Below are 21910 nucleotides of genomic sequence, written 5' to 3' on the forward strand. Positions count from 1 at the left end.
TTGGCTTCAGCCTGACCCAGCCCTGGCTGGTGCAGGTATTTGGGAAGTGCGTCAGCTGATGGGGGTGCTCTCTCTCTCTCTCTTTTTCTCTCTCTCTGTCTGTGTGTGTCTGCCTCTGGTATAAAAAAATATCTTGAATGTACTTTAAATTTTATTTAAATTATTAAAGTTATTTAAAAATAGTCTCCAATTTATTTTTATTTTTTTAAAATTTTTATTTAGTAAATATAATTTTCCAAAGCACAGTTTATGGATTACAATGGCTTCCCCCCCCCATAACTTCCCTCCCATCTCCTGCTCCCTCTCCCATTCCATTCACATCAAGATTCACTCTCAATTATATTTATATACAGAAGATCGATTCAGTATATATTAAGTAAAGATTTCATAAGTTTGCACCCACACAGAACATAAAGTGTAAAATACTGTTTCAGTACTGGTTATATAGCATTAATTCAAATTGGACAACACATTAAGGACAGAGATCCCACATGAGGAGTAAGTGCACAGTGACTCCTGTTGTTGACTTAACAATTTGACACTCTTGTTTAAGGCGTCAGTAATCTCCCTAGGCTCTAGTCATGAGTTGCCAAGGCTATGGAAGCCTTTTGAGTTCGCCGACTTTGATCTTATTCCGACAGGGTCATAGTCAAAGTGGAAGTTCTCTCCTCCCTTCAGAGAAAGGTACCTCCTTCTTTGATGGCCCGTTCTTTCCAATGGCATCTCACTTGCAGAGATCTTTCATTTAGGTCTTCCTTTTTTTTTTTTTCCCAGAGTGTCTTGACTTTCCATGCCTAAAATACTCTCATGGGCTCTTCAGCCAGATCCGAATGCCTTAAGGGCTGATTCTGAGGCCAGAGTGCTATTTAGGACATCTGCCATTCTATGAGTCTGCTGTGTATCCCGCTTCCCATGTTGGATCGTTCTCTCCCTTTTTTATTCTATCAGTTAGTATTCGCAGACACTAGTCTTGTTTGTGTGATCCCTTGGACTCTTAGACCTATCAGTGTGATCAATTGTGAACTGAAGTTGATCACTTGGACTAGTGAGCTGGCATTGGTACATGCAATCGTGATGGGATTGTATTGGAATTTCTAAATAGTCTCCAGTTTAACAATGGAAAAGTAGTATTTCAATGTCTTCATTTGCTTTTCTTTGAATAATGTTGGAATTGTGCTTTTGTGAAGTATTCGTTGTCCATTTGTTGTGAGTGTGTGTGTATGAGAGAGACAGAGAGAGACCAGGATTGTTTATTTGAGAGGGAGTCTTTGTATGTTTTCTTTTGGGATGCAAGAAAGGTTGATAGTAACATTATTATTTTTTTTTGAGATAGTAACATTATTATTCATAGTCTGTGTGTGGATGTGGGTGGCAGAAGCACAAGTACTTTCTACTGAGCTAGTTTCATTTCCTTATGGTCAATATATGTTTCCAAAGGCTTCAGTGCCTTCCAGTTAATCCATTTTAGAATTTTGCCTGGAAGCATTGTTAAACTTCTGTCTGGGATCCTTGAAATCCATCGTATTTTCCTATTAAAATAACTGAAAACATCATCCAATCTTGTATCTCTTGAACAACTTGAAATCTCCACGATTACTCAGAGCTCTCACGAGGTGATGGATTGTCTTTATTACATTTTGTCAGGGCTCACATGTGGATGAAGTGTAATGAATACAAAAAGCACAGATTACCCAATTGCCAAGTCAATGAATCTTGGATACATGATTAGAAAGAGGCTGAGATCTGGACCCTGTATTGGTTATATTCCCAGTCTGCCTGCATGTTCTCCAGCTCCCCTAGTTGGATTCCTAATTTGTTTTTTCATGCCTGAGTTCTCCTCTTGGTAGTCTGGTTTATTCTTTACCAGCTCTCAGACTTAAAGTCTGTGTGATGCTCTCCATCCTTTATAATCACCACAACTCCAACTTCAGGCCATCTGTATTGTCCCCTCGGATACTGACCAATGTCCTTCTAGGATCTGCAAGCCACAACTCAGCAGACTCAAGCACCCATTTTCAGAGACAGCACCCCCAACTCCTGTCACTGCCTATGTAGCCCTGACAAACTGCTCGTCCCTCATAGGGACTGCACAACTCTTCCCTTAGACTTCTTAATCACTGGGCTCAAATTTTGCCCAACATTTCTTCTTTTTTAAAAAGAGATCTATTTTTTAAATAGAGGGAGAGAGAGAGACTGACTGAGACTTTCCATTGCTGGTTTACTCCCCAAATGGCCACAAATAGCCAGGGCTTGTGTGAGTGACAGAGGCACAAGTACTTGGACCGTCCTGCACTGTTCCTCCAGGCAGATTAGCAGGGAGCTAGATAGGAAGTAGATACTTGGGACTTGAACCAACACTGTTATATGAGTTGGTGTTGCAGGGGGCAGCTTAGTTCACTGCCACAGTGCTGCCCCCCCCAGCATTTCCTTTAATTACTATAACAATAATGAAATTATTATTTATGATACTATAAATTATATTCTCTGAACACTTACTCTGTGCTAGACATTGTGCTAAGAGTGCTTCATAAGCCCACTTATGGCATCTTGAAGGCAAGCATATAAGGTTTCTATTACTGATCTGATGTCACAAATGAGGAAAACAAGTCTTAGAGAAGTTAAGTAACTTGTGTGAGGTCACAGGTGCTTGTAAGTGGTGGAGCTATGAGTTGAATTTAGGCCAGTCTGATGTCTGAGGAGTGACAGAGTGGTACTATATTGGATTCTCCATCTGGCCTCCTTTTCCCTTTATCTAATTTACAGACCCCTTCATGAATTCTGCAGGTCTTGTCTCACATCTCTGTAAGCAGTGATCATGCAAAGCTGGAAGAGGCTCTGGTTGCCATCTGATTCTGCTGGGATGACAGCAGATTTTCTCCTCCCGGATCCCTCCCGTGTTTCCTGCAGAGTTCCAGGAGTTCCAGGGATCGTGGCTGGGTGACTCTTCTTCAGTGGCCCACCAGCATCTTTCCCTTTGGGATCAGGCTCTCCTGTTTGCTCTGCAAGTGGATTTCCTGATACTTCCTAGCTTCCTTCCTGCCTTCCCTGACAGGCTGCTTCACATTCCAGTGCTTGTGTCTGTTGGGTTTATGTCATTCCACTTAAATCTGAGTGGGTGTGGGAGGGCAGGTATGGGGGGAAGAACCACTATATTCCTAAAGTTGTACCTATGAAAATTGCATTCATTAAAATAAAAGCTTTTAAAAAATCCATTCTTGAAGCTCAGGAGCTCAATACTGTTATCTTTGGGATATCCCTGTCTTAATCTATTTAGTCTTTTATAGAAAGTACCATAGATGAGGTAGTTTATCAATAACAGAATTTATTTCTCACGGTTCTGGAGGCTGGCATGTTCAAAGCCAGGGTGTTGGCAGATTCTTTGTCTGGTTAGGGCCCCCTTCTTTGTTCATAGATGGTGCTTCTTGCCATTATCTTCACAAGAGGGATCTCTTTTGGGCTTTTCAAGATTTATTTATTTGAAAAGCAGAGTTGCAGAGAGGGAAGTGGGAGTAGGAGAGAGACAGGGTCAGGGAGAGGGAGAGGCAACAGTTAGGGCTGGACCAGGGGGAAACCAGAAGCCTGGAACGCCATCTGGATCTCCCATATGAGTGACAGTGGCCCAAGTACTTGGGCCATCATCCTCTGCTTTCCTAGGTGCATTAGCAGGGAGCTGGATCAAAAGCTTCTAGGTGGCAATTGTGAGTTCCCTTCCTGACTCCAACTGGTGCTCCAAAGTAGGATTCTGGCATTGCAAGCTATGGCTTAATTTTAACTCACCAGGCCACAATGTAGGCCCCTGGGCCTTTTTTTTTTTTTTTTTTTTTTTATAGAGGCACTAATCCCATTCATGAGGACTCTGCTAAAAGCTCAATGTCCCAAAGGCCCCACCTCCTAATTATATCATTCTAGGGATTCAGATGCAACGTTTAATTTTAAGGGAATTCAGTCCGTAGTACTTCCTGGCAATCAACAACCCATAAATATGCCTTCCTCAAGTATTTTCACCTCTAGGGTTAGTTAAACATATTATAGATATAATTGCTACTTTCCCCAGGCAGGGAAACTGTATGGATTTATAGGTACAATAAGGAATCTGTGGCTAGAACTTCTGGAGGGGATGCTGATACTTCTTGCCTTCCCAGGCCTGTTTCAACTCTGGGACCCTAACACAGGTGCAAAAGTAGCTTTTGTGTCTGGTTTTATTCCAATTTCATGTTCAGGCTACAGAAACATCTCAGTAATGGCAGATTTAATAAAGTTTCTACTGTTTGCAAGTGAATCTAAATTATATTTAAGAAATTGTCATTTTGCTGAGATAAGAATTTGAAAATCTCATGCTATGAGGGAGGGTGTGGTTGTTGAGTCACTTAGGCTTGTGAATGTTTTGTTATTTTCTGACTATTGTGACAAGGCATTTTATGAAAATGATGACATGCTACAGCAGTGTTCTTGAATGTGGGGATTCCAGAAGTCTCTGGATGCAGCCTGCACAAATATCAAGGGTTTAGTCTATTTTCAGGGCCAGAGACAAAGGGAGACCTTTCCTCCCAGTGCTGAGTGTGATAATTAGTAATGAATTGACTTCACCTTTTCATCTTTACAGACCACTATCAGAGCCTCCTGTGAAATCTGCACACCTATAAGCTATGAGTATAGGCAGTATTATCCAATTAGCATGTGTTTCTTTTACCTACTCCAAATATTTTTAATGCTTTTTCCAACTGTTTGTCTTGGACTGGATTGATATTATCCTGATGAGAATGGAAATCTTCAGTTTGCATTTAGAGATATTAGGGGATTTGAGGAAATATTTTCATTTTTCATCCAGAGGTTTAATGTTGTATAGACAGTGTCTGCCTGTGACCCATTCATATCTAGTTTAATCTTGTATCCAGCAGGCCAGTAGGTTTAGTTTCCTTTCCACCTGGTGCTAGCAGCCATTCTTTCCTGTGCTGCTGAGAATCTCCGAAGACAGCAAGACCCGGGAAGGTTGTGGGAAGATAGAGAGCCTTTTGTGGAAAAAGAGTCCATTATCTTGGAAGCCACTCCCGGAGTCACTGCCGAAAGCAATTTCTCAAAGTTTATGCTTAAACCTTAGAAGGCTTCTGCTGCCACTATGATTGAAGGGGAGAGGGAAGGAGCCAAGCCATCTTGGTCGACAAATGTCATCAGTCATGATGAGCCCCTAATCCTGATGAGACTTCTGATAAGACATTTGTATGATGACAGATGAGGCTACGCACAGCAGTTAACTCAGTCATTTGTAATCATTACTTTTTGGCCATTCAATAACCATCCTGTGGAATTTTTTTCCCCTGAATTTCTCTGAGTGGAGAAAGGAGCCAATTTTTTCCTTTTTTCTTTGGTAAAGGCTCTTAGCAATTACAAATTCTTGATGGGAACTTTCTAAGGCCCCATGGAGTCCACCTTTAGAGGCCTTATTCCCCTGTGTCACCTGCTTTGTGATGGTGAGCAACATTGCTCACATCTGCCCCTTGTCTGACTCTGGCTGCCCAGAGTGAGGCACAGCCATCTCCTGTGGCTAACAGGTCTGCTGTGTGGAGATTCCCATGACAAGACACAGCATAAAGGCACACCCCGTCATTTGTGACTGTGTGACTGTGGCCATGCCTCTGAACCAGGACTTCCTTCCCCCAGAAGTGTGCCATGGTCATGTTTGTGCTTCAGATGGCTAACAGATGTGCAGAGACACCAAACTATGGAGCCCCTTAGCACTCTGGGAGGATCAAGCCCTTGGGCCCGTTGCTTCTGACTGCAGGCAATCTCTTCTGTTTACCTTCGTGGGCCATACAACTATTATTTTTTGTATGTGTCGGGATGTGAAAATGGTTGGGAAGTGCTGATATAACCTCTCTGATTTTCATTTTTCACTTCTGTATGTTGAAACTATTTTTCGTATCTTAGGAAACCCTTAAGAGGATCAAAGGCTCAGGTGAAGGGGCTTGAAGAGCTATCAAGCACTTGAGGGGGTGTCACTGGCCGCAGAGAGAGGACTGTATATACAGTTTATCCTCACTGGCTGTCCCTTTGAGAGTGAGATGAAGTTCCACATTTTTATCCCTTCCAATCATAAAATCAATGTACTGCACCTGCCTTTTAGGGTCTAGCCCTGACTCGACTCATTTCCTGTGGTCTTCACTTCTGATAGCTTCTCTGAGGCACCCCCAGACACAAAGTGCTTACTGCTCCGCCTTCATACACTGAGGGTACAGACCACAGTGTATCTGTCTACCTCTTCCTGATCTCTGCTGCTTCCACCTTCCACTCGTCTCTCAAATCTACACAGGCCTGTCCTTCCTTCCCACGTCTGACCATTAGAGTCTGTGCCGCCTTACTTAATGGCAGGCCTTTGCCCAGGGCCAAGAACATCCCACATTTCTAAGCATGGTGCTCCAGGAGCTGGCTGGTGCTGACCCCTCAAGTGGTTCCAAAGGCTGACTTCTGTCAGCCCTGTAGACAGATCTCATGGGTGGAGGGGAACTCTCTGCTGTCCATCTCAGCTTACCCAGTTAAATGCTGCCTTGTTAGGTGAGTGAAAACCAAGTCACCAAACCATATACCATAAAATGTTAATGCTGGCTTCTTTGGATGCTGCAGGTATGGGTAATATTTATTTTCTTCTTTTAGGCCTTCCTGATTTTTTTTTCAGATTTTCTGTGGTGAAATTGAAAGTGTATTTTAGATTCTATTTCTGAAAGATGCACTCAAGATGTGCTGCATGAAGGCAAATCACAGCTCCGACATTCCTTCACACTTGCTGCTCCCAAATTACTGCCTCTGCTTTCAGAACCAGTCGATTCCGAGGGGGGTGGGAGCCAGGAGGGAGAAGGGAGGGGCAGCAGTGTGGGCCATTGAATTTCCTCTTTTCAGACATCGCTCTGGCAGCTAATTCCAGGGTGCTCATCTGTATGGCAGCAGCGTGACTTTCATGGTTTCCCCAAGGTGCTTTATGGCCTTTTTACAGTGGTACTTTGAATAACTTGCACTTGATAAGTTCGAATTAGTGAAAAATATCAGATGTGGCTCTCTCCCCCTCTCTACTTTGCTTCTTTTCCTCTTCTTATTTATTTATTTTTGGTCCTATTCCTTAATGCTAGTGTCCTTGCCTCACCGTCTCCTCCCTCACCTTCCTCCCTATTCATTTCTTGTTCTTCTAAGTGTCCCTTGTCCCTACCTTCTTGCTTCTCTTAACCTAATCTTTAAAGCAAAATAAAAGATGGTCGGGAAAGCAGGCTGTGGAGTTGTTGATCCGGGACATAGTGAAGGGAATACAAATCCAGGCTTATCGTTGGAACCTACATGGCTGCAAGAGTGATTCCAGAGGTAGTGTTAACCTTCAGTTTTCCAGAAGATAATTCCGGTTTCAGACCAAAATGAAAGGGTAAACCCTGGTGCCTGGACACTAGGCCCCCTCCCTACAGCAAACGTGGCCAGCAGACTGGGCATCAGAGAGAAGGCAGGAAGGTGACTCGGAACAGGTCAGTCCTGGCTTGGGGCTGGAACCGTTCTAGGTGGCAATTGTGAGTTCCTTTCCTGGATGACCCGAAGGGTTCTGCTATCTTAGTTAAGAGAATGCTTCAGATATATATGATCTGGTCAGTCTCTTTATACTGTATTTAATTTAATGTTCCTTACTCCAGAGCAATCAGTATCATTTCTAGAGGTTCTATGCTAGACAGTGGCATCCTGCTTAGCCCATACAGCAGGGTGCCTTAATAACATCCACCTTTCTTGGTGTGAGGGAGCAGGTAGTTTGGGCTGAGAGAGACTCCTACCCTCTCTGGCCTCCCACCGGACTGCACTCCCCTTGACTAGCCTACTCACCTAGTTTAGGGCCTCAGCTCAAGCACTAACTTCTCAGGTAATCCTTCCTTGGTCTTCATGATGAAGTTAAATCCTTCACACATCCCCATAAGGCCGGTCTGTCTCTCCTTCAGAACAAAACATGAACGTTGAGACGTTACACAGATCTCGGAGGTGGTTAGCTGCTCTCTGCTACCCTGCCACACTCTAAGCTCCTCGGACAAGATGTCTAAGAGGATACTGTTTGTTTCTGCTCAGTGATGTTTCCCAATTTCCCAGGGCAGAACTTGGCAAATGGGGAATGATCAGTAATTATTAGTTGAATGAATTAATCTTAGTTCCATCCTTGTTGACTCAAGTTACTTAACCTCTCTGAGTCTCAATATAGTCATTGGAAAAATGGAAATAATAATCCTCAACTCAGAAAATTATGGGACTTCTGTGAGACAGCAGTTGTAAAGTACCTAGCACAGAACCTGGCATGTGTGAAAGATACACATGAAGTATCAGCTTCAGCCATGGTTTTGTTTTATTTACTTTAATCCTAGAGTTTTATTGTGCTAAGCAATAATTCAAAGATTTAAAGAACAAAAACGAGTATATCCGTCCCCATGTCTTTGCCCTTTTCTTTTTTTACTCCTTCTTCCATGGTCGGGTGATACACCGAATGAGGGGGTCGAAAGATCAGATTCCTGATTTTTCACTAACAAGATGACCTTGGGCGAAGCATTTTCCCTTCCTATTTCCACTTCTTTGTATATGTGATGAGAAGACATAGACAAATAGTCTTTACAGTGCCTGCCTACTCTCATCTGAATCTCTGCATAGGGGTCAAGGGCGACACCGACCACTGTTGTTCACAGTGCAAGATGAATGGAAGCAAAAAGATGATACAGTGTCAGAGGAGCAAATTAGGCTATTGGCCTATCTATTTTAATACCGGCTGAGTTTATTTTAGTAATACAGGAGAAGAATATTTTAAAATGTAGCATCATGACCATGCCCCTTAGTAACAGCGCAAGAATTTCTAGTGTACCTTTCTTCAAAAGAGCCCGAGGGCTTTGTATATATGGTCTCATTAATTCTCTGAGCGTCCCTCAACTTGGATGGGAAAGCATGATGAATTCTGTTTTATATGCAAAGAAACAAAGCTTCAAAAAGGTTAAGCAGCTTACTCAAGGTTATGTTCAGTCATTGTTCCCAGGAACCCAGGTCTCTGTGCAGCACACCAGACCATTAGAACTGTCTGCTTCCAGTCTGTGGACATGAGCCCATCGATGGGTGACAGGTCCTGGGGCTGAGCAGTGTGAAATTCAGGGTTATGGCTTCTTGGAGTATATACTCTTCTTCCTGAAATGAGAGGAGTGGCAAATAGATAATCAAGGATTGAAAGGACTAGAAGTTAGTAAAAGTGTTCTGTCTCTCTTCCTCCCCTCACCCTAAACATCCTTTTCCTGGACTAACCAAGGCTCTGTTTCAAGAGCCCAGGTCTCAGGTTGGTTAGTGATTGCCATGGAAACAGTGCTGGCTGAGCCTGAGGCTCAGGAGAGCCAGCTGCCCTAACTGAAGGTGTGTGTCTCCAGATCACCTTCCTGGTTGGCCCGAGGGATCTGCTTCTTCAGGCATCTGTGATCTGATGGGTCTTCCTGTTGCCTTTAATTCACTGCTCTAGTTCTCTAGGGGAATCAATATTATCTGCAGGGGTTGGTATTGAAGGGTGACATTCCTAGCTGGTCCACATATGAGGGGTGTGCAATTGTTGGTCCTGTTCTGATCCTCACCAGATGTGTGGTCTTCTGTAGGGCAGTTGTGTTTTTTCAGCCTTGAACTCTTCATCGGTGAAAAAGATTAACAAAAAGGGTCATTGAAAGGATCATGAGTGGATGGCTCTGAACATCACCAGTGAATGCGAAAGTCTTAGTGAGTGTGAAAGGAATTGGTACCTGCTTTTCCATACTGGAGCTCCCCTCTTGAGAAAGTGAGCCACGCCCTCCCTACAGTGCTTGCTGAATAATCTCGGGGTTACCCTGGTAACTCTTATTTCCCAACTTGAAACATCAGGTCAAGAGAAGGGCCAATTGTTCTTGGAGAGCTTTTAGCCTCTTGTCCGGTATACCCAGAGACTGCTGGGCCTGCGAGTGGGTGATTATCCCTACAAGGACTCCCTTGCTCCAAAAGAGAAAGGTCTTTTGTTGATGGACTTGGATTTTCAGGCTGCCCCAACTTTGTGTCGCTTTCAGTACATTAATTATTTAGTGCCTGGAAAAGCTCTCTGAGATCACAAGATGAAAGGCCCAGTGGCAGTTCAAAGACTTTCTTTTGATTATTATTCTAGTCAACATATTTGGGGAGGGGGTATAAAATAGGCTTGAGATCACAGTGAAGTAAATTTCATAAAGAGGAGAGTACAAGCAAGTCACAGAAATGGCCCCAGAGCATTCATACAGTCATGTTGGCATGCTTATGGAAGCACTCAGGCCTTGCAAGGGTAAGGGTTAGGAGCAAGTGTTAAGATTCTAGGTTCCTGGAGATTGATACTGTCTCCATTGCCCTCCTGGGTTAGTGAAAATGCCAGCTGTCTTCACACTACAGAAAGGCAGTGAGTCTACCGTGCCAAGGTAGGTAGGACTAGTGAACAAGCCCAGCTGAAGCAGGGATTAATGGCAAGAGAAGACATTGCAGGGCTCATAGGCAAGTCCAAAGGGGCTTTCTCGTGTCACTGAGGTCATCTCCGGATGGGTCAACGGATAGAGACTTTGTGTTATCAAAGAGATTTGCAAATTCTGAAGGGAGAGCATCAAATGCCACAGTGCCTTCTTTATCTGACTTTGGCTGTGAATTATAAATCACTAGTGGCCTGGATAGACATGATATCTCAACTGATTAAATATGTTTGTGCCCCGGTCTACCCCTGCCCCTGGCCCTGAGAAGCATGTTCTCCAAGAAGGTTAACAATATCCGCCATGTGAAGTTTTTCTATATTTTTAAAATAAATCTGTGAGCAAAAATAACATAGGCAGTGAACCTGAGGCTTGAGATTTATGAATGAAATTAATATACTCTTGTAATTTGTTGTCATGAACAGCCAAGGTAGATGGAACAGCCTGTTTGATGAATAGCCTAATGCCACTGTGCAGTGAGCCATAAGAGGTTAAGGAGGCAGGGGGACCAGTTCAAATTTTGTTTTGGCGTAACTTGAATCCCAGCTCAATTGCTTTGGTAGAACCCAGCTCGGAAGATAGAGACCTGGGGCAGGAGAGATTGGGTTGGCCTGCCAAGAGAGGGTAAGATTCAGAAAAGCACTGGATGAGGAAAGACATTCTGGGCAGAAATTAGCTTGGGCAAAAGTTTGGAGACTGGGATGTAATGGGTACCATGGAATTTGAAAAGATTCTTACTGGAAAATAAAGCTGAAAAGGTAGGTAGTGACCAAGTCTACATGCCCCTTTGTGATTTACTTTCTGGGGTGTCTCTAAAATACCCTGCATGTAACCTACTGCCCGTGAGCAGGAGCTGTGCTGACAATTTCCTTTGTGTGATTGCCACCAGAATTCCCTAAAGCTGTGCCTGGGAAAGATGCTTGCATTCATCGACTAACAGATGTAGCTCACCACTGAATGAACTCAGTAGTTACACATGAGTTCTTATGGAATGGAGAAAGGCAAGAAAAATGTGTTAAATACCGTGCCTTTCAACAGCATAAGAAGATATTATGGGAGAGGACTTTTTGCTTCAGGATTGAGCTTCCCCCCAAGAAAGAGCACAGACATTCCTAGCGGGATGGGAGTGGGGCTTTGAGAGAGGTGGGGCAGAGTGGGGCTGTTTAATTCCATTTACATTCTGCCCCTGACACTAACAGCTCCTCTCTGAATGAGCCAGCTGGAAGAAAATGTGAAAGCAGGTTGTGGGGAACCAAATGTGTATGAATCGGAGGGGACCTCCACAAACAGCTAGGTCAACCCCCTCATTTCCCAGGCCTAGAGAAGGTGCAAGCAGTCTGTGTGTTTAGGACAAAAGGTGCATCTGCTAACTTTCCCTTTTCTTCCTCTGAAACAACCTTTTTGTTTTTCAGAATAAATTAACTGCGTGTTATAACTCCAACATCACTGCTAACTCTAGTCATGCAAATTGACTGAGGATGTTTGGCTGAACAGGTGTGAGTTCAGCCCAGTAAATACTCGGACCATTTCCCTTGGCCTGACAATACCCAATGAAGGCCTGCCCTGTGCTCCCTCCTGGCTGTTTGCTTACCAGTGTTTGACATCTGGACAACTGTTTATTTGACCACATTAAGATTTGCTTTGTGTGTACCAGAATCATTGTAAAATAATACATTATTAAGTGTGCTTTCAAATAATGGGAGGGGAAAACTAGCAGACTGTGACTGATTGTTTTATTGGTGGGAAGAAAATAAATAATTAAAAAGGGTACAGAGCGAGGTAGGAGCAGTTCCAAAGAGAGTCTAACATAGAAGCATTTGTTACATTTTATAGGCTTAGGTTTGTAAGGCATACTTGCTAGTGAACCCAGGGTGTTCATGTAAATAACCATCACACATGCATATAGCTCTTTATGATCTGTTTACTGTATTATGTACATTGGCTTAAGGATGAATAGACACACAGTGCGACATGTAAAAATAAAGATTGGAAATAGACCTTGCCAGTTGGCTTAAATTTGGGTAGTCAAGACAGTGGACAGTTGGCATATTCAATAATTAACTAGTGAACAATAGAGAAGTAACTCTTTGGGGGTACTTTTGGTTTCTGGACATTGTATTCATGGACACAAGATCCCCCAGATAGAGGAAAAGGACTAAGACTCCCATTTTGGATTCTAAAATAGAGGATGGAAGCATAAAATATTAATGGTAGTATGGCTGATATTTAAACAGTGTGTCACACATACACGTTGTCTAATCTGGCCCTTCTAGAACCATGAGAGTTTTGAGAGTGTGCATTATTATTATTATTACCATTTTTAGAGCTAAGAACTTTCACCAGAGCTCTTTCATTTGTTTGGCAAATACTAACTGAGTGGTTACTGTGTACCAGGCATAGAGGCATAGGAATGACAAGTGCAGGAGGTGCAAAATAAACAAATGAATCTACATGATACATACACATATATTTATGCATATATGTGTGTATACATACATATGCGTATGAAATTCAATAATGCAGGCAAGGGGATAGAGAATGGTTTATGATGAGAGCCATTTCCACTGGATGATTAGGGAAGCCCTTTACGGGGAGGCGACACTTTGTCTTGGACAAAGTGGAGAGGGAATGACCACACGCCTCTGAGAGGGAGGAGCTTTCTAGTCCAAGAACTGCTCCTGCAAAGGTTCTGAGGTGTGAATGTGCTTGGTGAGTCAGAAAATCACAGGAGACCTGAAGGACTAAGCTCCGTAAGTACAGGAAAATGGTTGGAAATTACGTTGGATAGAGAGCCAGATCCAGATCATGTTGGGCCCTTAAGGACTTGGCTATGGCAACAGATTTGAAAGCCAAGGGCCAAAGTGTCAGTATAACTGCTGTGTGAAGAACAGACTGAAAGAAGACCAGCCAAGAGCTTAGGGCAGTGCAAGATACTGGGAGAAAAGATGAGAAGGGGAAAAATTCAGGTAGAGCCATTACGATTTGTTGATGAATTGGTATGATGTATGGGAAAAAGAAAGAAGTCAAGGATTTCTCCGTGGTTTGTGGCTCAAGTACTTGGGTCCTGTCACCCATGTGAGATAATGTGAGATACTAGGATATAGTTCCTTGGCCCTGGCATTGCTTTGTCCTAGCCCAGACCTAGCTGTTGGGACCATTTGGATAGTGAATCAGCAGATGCATCTTTCTCTCTGTCACTCTGTCTTTCAAATAAACAATAAATTAATCTTTAAAAAGTTCCCTTTTTCATTGGTCAGCAAAGGTTTCATTGAGGCAGCAATGATCTGGTGTCTTGGGATGCTCTGGAATTCATGGCCATTGATCATCATCAGCTAATTAGAACTACTGTAGCAAAATTTCAGTATTCAACCATGAAATTTCCTAGGCAAGTGCTGCTGGCAAGTGGAGAATTTTCCTCTGGTATGGGCTGGGAATTGGGGAAGATCTGCAAAGGAGAATAAAGAGGACCTGCTACTGGGGATGGAGGGAGCCAAGGACCATGTGGCAACCAAAACATGAGGAGTCCAAGAAGCAGGGAGGGGCCGGTGGGGGGACATGCTGCTGGGAGGGCCACTAAGATCAGGACTGAGACTTGCCCGCTGTTTCTGCAGCCTGTGAGCCCTGGCGACTATGACCTGGAGAAGCTGAGACAGTCTTGACTTCATTAAGAGAAAGTGGGAGATAGAATGTGGAGAGGAGCAGGGACAAATCCTTGAAGAGATTTATCTGTAGATGGAAGCAGAGTTAATAGGGCAATGGCTGAAGAGGTCAGAGACTTCTTTCTCCTCTTTAAGTTGGTACATGTTTGCTGCAGTTGAGATTGACTTGTTAGAGGTGGAAAACTGTTGGTGCAGGAGAAAGGGGAGACAGCTATCACAGAAGATCCCTCAAGAAGGAACAAGATTAACACCTAAGTGGAGAGGCTGACACTGCTTAAGGGTGTAGACAGCTTTTATCCTTTAAAACAGGAAAGAAGAAAGTGGGTAGGTAGGTTTATCTGTAAGTGGGCGGATAGGTTTGCTTTTTTTTTTTTTTTGTCGGTGAAATATGAAGCAAGGTTATTCTCTGAGAATGTTGAGGGATGAGGGAATGGGAGGCTTGAGGAGGAGGAAGAGTAAGTTTTAAGATGGTTGTGCTGGAAAGAGGGGGCTGGATTGAGTGGGTCGTGGAGTGCAGCAGAATTCCTGCATGGTCCCTGGGGTCTTGTTGAGGTTTCTGGCTGTGACATGTGACTTGCTGGCCTCACTGTGTATTCCTCCTGCTCTCCTCTCCCAGGACTACATGCAGCTGCTTCACATTTGTGCAGGGGGAAGCTGGCAGAGGAGTTGGCATTGTGTACATGGGAATAATTATAGAGATGGACTCTGAAATCTAAGCTGAGGACACTCGGGGTGATTCAGTGCAGGTGTGGTGTTGTCCCTTTGCCTGTACACCCTGTAGTGCCTAGAAAGGGCTCAGGAAATCACTGTAAATACATAAACAGTCCTACTGGGAGCCAGCCAATAATGCCCTCAGTCCTGGTGCATTTCTTTTCTCTTTTTCTTTTTTCTCTCAGGCCATCGTTGATCTGCCCACTGGGTTACCTGGAAGCTCCTGCATCTGTTTCCTCCCATCTGTCTCTTCCAGGTCCAAGCTTCGCCCTACTTTCACCTTTGCCCCATAAGTCAGAACGGAGTGCCAAAAGACAAGCCTTTCTCTTGCTAACTGGATTTCTTCTCATGGCATGGCTTCTCCTGATGCTGGAGAACCTGCTTCCCACTAGGAGTGAGGGTGGAGAAGGATGAGGAGTGGAAGGGAACAGAGTGCCTCTTCACTCTGCACTTGTGAAATGTGCTTCTTCTCTATACCCTACCTTTAAGTATGTTCTGTCAGCACTGATTAGCATTCATTTCAGTCCTTCCAATTTTGGCAGAAAATTTTATTGGTTTTCTTGGTGTTTGTCGTTTTGGATTTGGAAACCCAATCTTTTGGTTGACCCCTCTGTTAGTCTCCTCAACCAACTAATCACTCTACCTACCCTTCTCTGAGGACCACACTGGGGATCTGTGAGGCCAGAATTCTTGCAGCTCCTCTAGGAGCAGGATAAAATTCCACTTCCTGTATTGTCTTCAACCATAAAGATGCCCAGTGACCTGTTAGCATTTTGGGATATAAAATGTTTTAAGCTTATGTCTTTAAGGATCACCCCCAGGGATGTCTGCATCCCCTTGCTGGGTCATGCTTTGACCCTCATAGACCTTTCTTTTGTATGCTTTCAGGTGTGTGTGTGTAAATAAAATCCCTGAAATATTACCTGGCCTCCATCCAGGTGAAAAGTCAGCTGGCTTCCTGTGCCCACTCATGGATTCATAAGTGCTTCCTGAAGTCTAACCCCATCTGCTTGGTTCTTCACATCCAGGAAGTCATCTGCCATTCTGTGCCCACTCACAGCTTCATAAGTGTTTCCTGAAGCCTAACCCCATCCGCCTTGCCTCTCACATCCAGGAAGAAGTTAATACCATTCCCAAACTGAATGGTTAACAAAAATGACATCACTCGGAAATAAGGAATATAGCTTCAGTTTTGTCTTCCTGTTACTTCAGAATTACTTAAAATTGAGCTAAGGTGATGACTCAGACATAGAAATGCCAATTTTTATTCACATGGGTATATTGTGGGGCCGGGGAGGGGAGTAGAGGCTTGCTTGTCAGGGTCTTCCAGTCCCTTGTCAATGTTGCCTTTTTCTGGAGCATGCACAGTGGTGCCAGCCAACCGTAGCCGTTGCCTTATGGAGCCTTGCAAGACCCCAAAGAGCACTGAGAACCACCCTGCACCAGTTTGTGGGCACCCCTGTAGGGTGCTGGAAGGAGCAGATGCTGTAGCTTTGGGGTGATCTGGTCTGTTGACTCTCTCATCTCGTACCTGCTGCTGTGACTGCCATCAAGACATCTGACCTCTTTAAACCTCGGTTTCTTCAGCTGCAAAATGAGGTCAAAGAATAGTACTTATTCACAGAGTTATTATAAGAAGTAAGTGAAATCACACATTTAAAGCACTTAGCACAGTGCCTGGCCCATATGTACTTAATACATATTAAAAAATCTGATAAACTTCACCTAGTTTAAAAAAATCCAAGTCATCTTGGCATTCACCCTCTTGAGCCCCATTGCCCATCTCTAAAACAGAGCTAATGTAGGGGTGAAATGAGATGGCATTTCTCTGCAAACTCACTAGTGTAGCTTCTGGGCTCTTTCAGTGCATTTCAAAAGCTCTGAGCCATTTTGTAAAAATGCTACAGAAAAATGTATCTGGTGCCAAGCAACTGAATCCTAATCTCTGTAGGTAAGAGGGGGAGGGAAGTTAAAAGCTCTTTTTGGGTGTCCAAGGAGCTAGCACTTCCTACTACACTCAATTGAAGGTAGATACATGAACATTTTTATTTTCTCTTTTTTGGGGGAAAGAGACTGTAGAGTGCCCATCTAGTTCCAGTGGCACATCATCTTGTGTTCAGCTTTAACCAAATGCAGCACCTGTAGAGAAAACAATAAGGGGTCAAAAGGCTAGGCGGGGCAGCCAGGCCAGAGATTTTCTTAGTGTGTGAAGTGGAGTTCATTGTAAAATGGAATTGGAGGTAGGAGGCTAGGACCTGGAGGCGTGTGGGCTAGGAGTGCTGTGGAAGGAACTGCTGCCAAGCAATAGGCTGGAAAAAACACTTCTGCTGACCCTGTGTCCTTCCCTTCTTTTTCTTCTTCCTCCACTTCCTTTTCAGAGTCACTCGAAAGAGACTCACTCGGGGTAGAACATGGTCTTTTGTTCTCAGGCAAGGTTGGACTCAGCTTCTGTTTCCATAACTTGGCCCTCTGAATCTCAGTTGTTGCATCCACCTAATGGAGATGCTAATTCCTGTCTCAGAGAGTCATTGTGCATACGATGTAACATTATGTGGATCAAGAGCTCAGCAACCTGCCCCTTGGAAACTGCAGAAGAAACTCTCATTCCCTTCCTTTCCTCTTCTCAGCACTGCACTCAATATTGTTACACATCTATCTACTAAACAGAACACATTCACAGATTCCTCCTTCTTTAACAGGAAAAGCTTTGTCTGCCATGAAAACATTAGCAAATAGTGATTGAGTTGGGGATTTTCTGGGAAGAACTATGTAAGAGCATGCAGTGTGGGCTCATTTGATTTGTAGATATAGTATAATGACTTTTCAACACACAAAATCCACTTGAGGTTCTGTTAAGGAAGGGAATAATACAGCTTTGCTCCTTTTTTTTCTCAACCCTTCTTTCTCTCATGCAAATCAGAAACATTAATCATTTGTGGCTCTCTAGACTCTTGGATATGGGAAAACCCATCACCTCGCCTTTTTCCTCCTGAAAATAGCATAATAGTCAGTACTCATAACTTCTGAATGCAGTTTCAACCCTCTCATTGATAAGGCAATAACCCAAGCAAACAACATTAGATGAAGTTACAAGTCTGAATATAAAGCAGAGATGGAGATATTATTTGGACAAGATGAATTGAAGTTCTCTATAAAGTTGCACAAATTCTTATAGACAAAATAGACATTGAATAGAGCTGTTAGACTAAGCCATTAAGTGGTCTGGCTTCTAGTTCATCTTCCAGAGATTCTCAGCATGGCCTTGGCCACAGTGTTAGATCTTCTTAGATCTGGCTGCCGTTAGTGTAAAATGGGCATCAAGGTCCTGAGGTTAACTCTACCGACTAATGGCTCAGCCCTCTTTTCCATCATCTTTCCAATGAAAGTCATGAAAGCCCCTTGTGAGCTTTCTTTATGACTGAAACTGAATGACAGCTGGAAGACATATCTTAGGCACACGGGTCAGTGTTTTCTTCTTTGTTTTTATGTCCAGGTCCCAGCTCGTTGGAATCACCAACAAACAGGCCTTCTCCTCCTCCTGACTATTTCTCATGGAATCTGACCTGGATAATGAAAGATTCCTTCCCTTTCCTGTCCCATCGCAGCCGATATGGTAAGTACATTTTTGATAGTTATTTCTGATATGCCATCACTATGTCACCATCAAGGAAGCTGTGAGTTTCAGCTTTGAGATAAATGGTACTCCAGGGCTCCATCGGACCCCTGCATAAAAAGAATCATGCTGTGCTGTGTCCCAGTGGTGCCTCACTCCACCAGACCATTCCACCTAGACCAGTCCCACTGCACACTATAGCCTGGAGGAAGCCAAGAGATTTGTTTCTGCTGTATCTGTTCCCCCAGCCTTTATGGTATATGATATTTGCTGCATCCCTTTATCAATAATTAGGTGTGTTGCTTATTTGCATTTTGCATAAGGTTCTAGCCAACAGTGTTTCTAACAGTAGTGATCTTTTAAAAGAGGATTGTTGTGAGAGTCACAAGTCTTCCAGTGTCCCTTAAATGGCCGCCTCCCATCTACATGGTTCTCCTTAAAGTTTCTCAAACATGTTCTTCAATGTTATTTCAGTGCATTTGATTTCTACAACAGCCTCAGAGGTAGAGAGAACAGGTCCCATTCCATTTTTACAGCTGTAGAAACTGAGTTTAGTACGATCATGCAGAGTGGGTTATCTAGCTACAAAGCCAGAATTCTTGCCCTGGATTCAGTTTTGCTCTCAGGAGGCCACCTGTTCAGCCTGGCAGCTCTTGTCCTGGGAGCCCTCAGAAGGTCATAATCATATGGTGTTGGAATAATTGTCAGTGCTCATCTTAACAGCTCCTAGCAGCCATGCCTCTGCAGTGGAAAGAGTAGGTTTGGAGGAAAGTGGATGCATTTCCAAGAGAACAATTTTATTTCCTTTTTTTAAAAAGATTTATTTTATTTATTTGAAAGACAGAGTTACAGAGAGAGATAGAGACAGAGAGAGAGGTCTTCCATCTGCAGGTTCACTCCCCAGATGGCTGTAACGGCCAGAGCTGCGCCTATCTGAAGCCAGGAGCTGCTTCCAAGTCTCCCACATGGGTGCAGGGGCCCAAGGATTTGGCCCATCTTGTACTACTTTCTCAGGCCATAGCAGAGAACTAGATTGGAAGAGGAGCAGCTGGGACTAGAACTGGTGCCCATATGGGATGCCGGTGCTTCAGGCCAGGGTTTTAACCTGCTGCGCCACAGTGCCGGCCCCCAGTTTTCTTTCTTTTGAACTCATCCAGGATCTATCCCAGGAGGGAGGTAACCTGTGCATTGGCCACCACTTGATCCCATCCCATGGAAGACACTCAGAAAGATACCTTTGTGATGAGTGAATGCAAAAAGCCTCTAAAGATGGAATGTTCTCATCAAGCCTGATTCAATTAAGTATTTATGATCCCAATCCAGCACAGAGTTCTAGATTCCCTCTGGGTGTGTATTAACCTCCTCCTGCTATTCAGTGCGTGCTCTTGGGCCTGAGTTATTCAGAACGTATCTAATAGAGATGTTCCATTCAAGGTAGAAAAGTTCCCAACCCAAAGCCTGCTATCCTTCATCTATGGTTAGTCTTGGTTCATATTAATGGTACCTTTCATTTCAAACTTGAAAGTATAAATGCATAAAAAACCCTGGGGCAGTTAGAAATATACTTTGTGCTGTGATGTTCTCTGCCACTCGTAAACATCACCAGTGGGAAAGAAGAATCCGTGGTTCCCAGGAGATCTCCGATAAGAAGTACTTCTTGATTTTATGTAAGCCAGGCACTGAGTGTCATCTTATGATAAGAGCAAGTGTCTGTAAATAATTGAAATCTGGTCTTTTGTGTTTTTAATGCTTTGTAACCAGATTTGTGATACAACTGGTCTTCAGATAGCATTTTTGAATTTGCTCTTAAAAGTCATTCAGTATCTCCACAAGAGAACAACATTTATAAAATGCAGGAAGTCCCAAAATGTAGGTCTACTTCTTGTGTGTTGCACAGAACAACATACTTGTTCCCTGTGAACTGCCTTCAGAGAGGCTGTAGGTTGAAAGGAGACAACCCCTGGAGCTTAGGAAGCTTCTGCCTACCCACAGCATGGCCCTGTACACCCACTCCCCCTCTCTGGGCCAGGCGGCCCTCATCTGTCAAATGAGTGAGGAGTGATGTGCCCTAGAACAAAGGAGCAGATCTGGATGGTTCTTAAGATCCCTTTCACAGTCTCCTTGTGGCCTGGAATCCCCATGGTTTCCCTTCTTGGTGGTGGTGAGGACTCACACCGTTGGCCTTTTGTGGCCCAAATGCTGGATGAAGGTGCCAAAGTCAGCACCATCATTGCTGATTCATGGGGAACAGAACTGACTCCTGATTGGTGGCCCCTTGACTGGGTGTGATGGCAATTCTTTTTACCTTCCTGCCACAGGTAATTCAGCTGAGTCTGATGAAGAACCCACTCACCCCAACCCTCCAACCACCACCACCTCTGTGCCTGTCCCAGTGCCAAATGCCAAAGATAAAACAAATACAAGACTTGATCCTGCCTACTCAGAGCGCAGAGGCCATAGAAATACTGCTAGAGGAAGCCAGGTCGATTTCCATGAAGAGTGTTCCCCGTGGGCTGACCTCAGAGCATAGATGTTAAGGACTGTCACTGGGACCCAATGCAGGGCAAATGAAGGCAGAGTTAAGGGCAAGATTGATCCTCTTAAGGATGCTTGTGGGGACTCAGCCCGCATGTCCATGAACCAAAGAGACCAGCAGGCCCATGGGTGATAAATCTATACCTTTCAGCTGCCGAGAAAGACATTTTTTTTTTTTTTTTTTTTTTTTTTTTTTTTTTTTTTTTGACAGGCAGAGTGGACAGTGAGAGAGAGACAGAGAGAGAAAGGTCTTCCTTTTGCCGTTGGTTCACCCTCCAATGGCCGCCGCTGCAGCCGGCGCACCGCGCTGATCCTGGCAGGAGCCAGGAGCCAGGTGCTTTTCCTGGTCTCCCATGGGGTGCAGGGCCCAAGCACCTGGGCCATCCTCCACTGCACTCCCTGGCCATAGCAGAGAGCTGGCCTGGAAGAGGGGCTACCGGGACAGAATCCGGCACCCCAACCGGGACTAGAACCCGGTGTGCCGGCGCCGCAAGGTGGAGGATTAGCCTATTGAGCCACGGCGCCGGCTGAGAAAGACATTTTAAGAAATGTTAACAACTTCATTAATTTTAAGACCTCAAACTTGGGCAGAGAAATTTGACTGGAAAATCACTGCCTGCAGGGATAGTTTTTCAGACAGTGTGGAGTCACGCGTCTCGGCAGGACCATCCTGGAGCTTCCTGCTCGGCTGCCTGGCTTCACCTGCATTCTGGTGGGGGCAGGAGGAAGGGCAATGAAAGTAGGCATCGGCAGCCCGACCACAGGCATTGTGATGGGCAGTGGGGGCCGGTGCCCCTCACACAAGCTGTCCGGTCTTGAATTGAATGTGGCTTTTTTCTTACCAGTGTTTTATGAGAAGAGACGAGGTGGAGAGAGGCTAATAAGATTTACTCACCCCCAGCCTGTAA

At 44.2% G+C, this 21910-nt stretch overlaps 1 protein-coding gene across 1 annotated transcript in view; it reads left to right on the forward strand.

Annotated features, from left to right (window-relative positions):
- The window catches only part of ALK (ALK receptor tyrosine kinase), a 775334-nt gene that overhangs the window by 191422 nt on the left and 562002 nt on the right, over window positions 1-21910 (forward strand). Inside the window, exon 2 of the mRNA XM_051843042.2 lies at window positions 18348-18467. Within this exon, the coding sequence (XP_051699002.1) occupies window positions 18348-18467 (120 nt within the window). The remainder of the gene's footprint in view (window positions 1-18347; window positions 18468-21910) is intronic.

The sequence above is a fragment of the Oryctolagus cuniculus genome, chromosome 2 (genome assembly GCF_964237555.1).
Source record: "Oryctolagus cuniculus chromosome 2, mOryCun1.1, whole genome shotgun sequence".
In the NCBI taxonomy this organism is placed as follows: Eukaryota; Metazoa; Chordata; class Mammalia; order Lagomorpha; family Leporidae; genus Oryctolagus; species Oryctolagus cuniculus.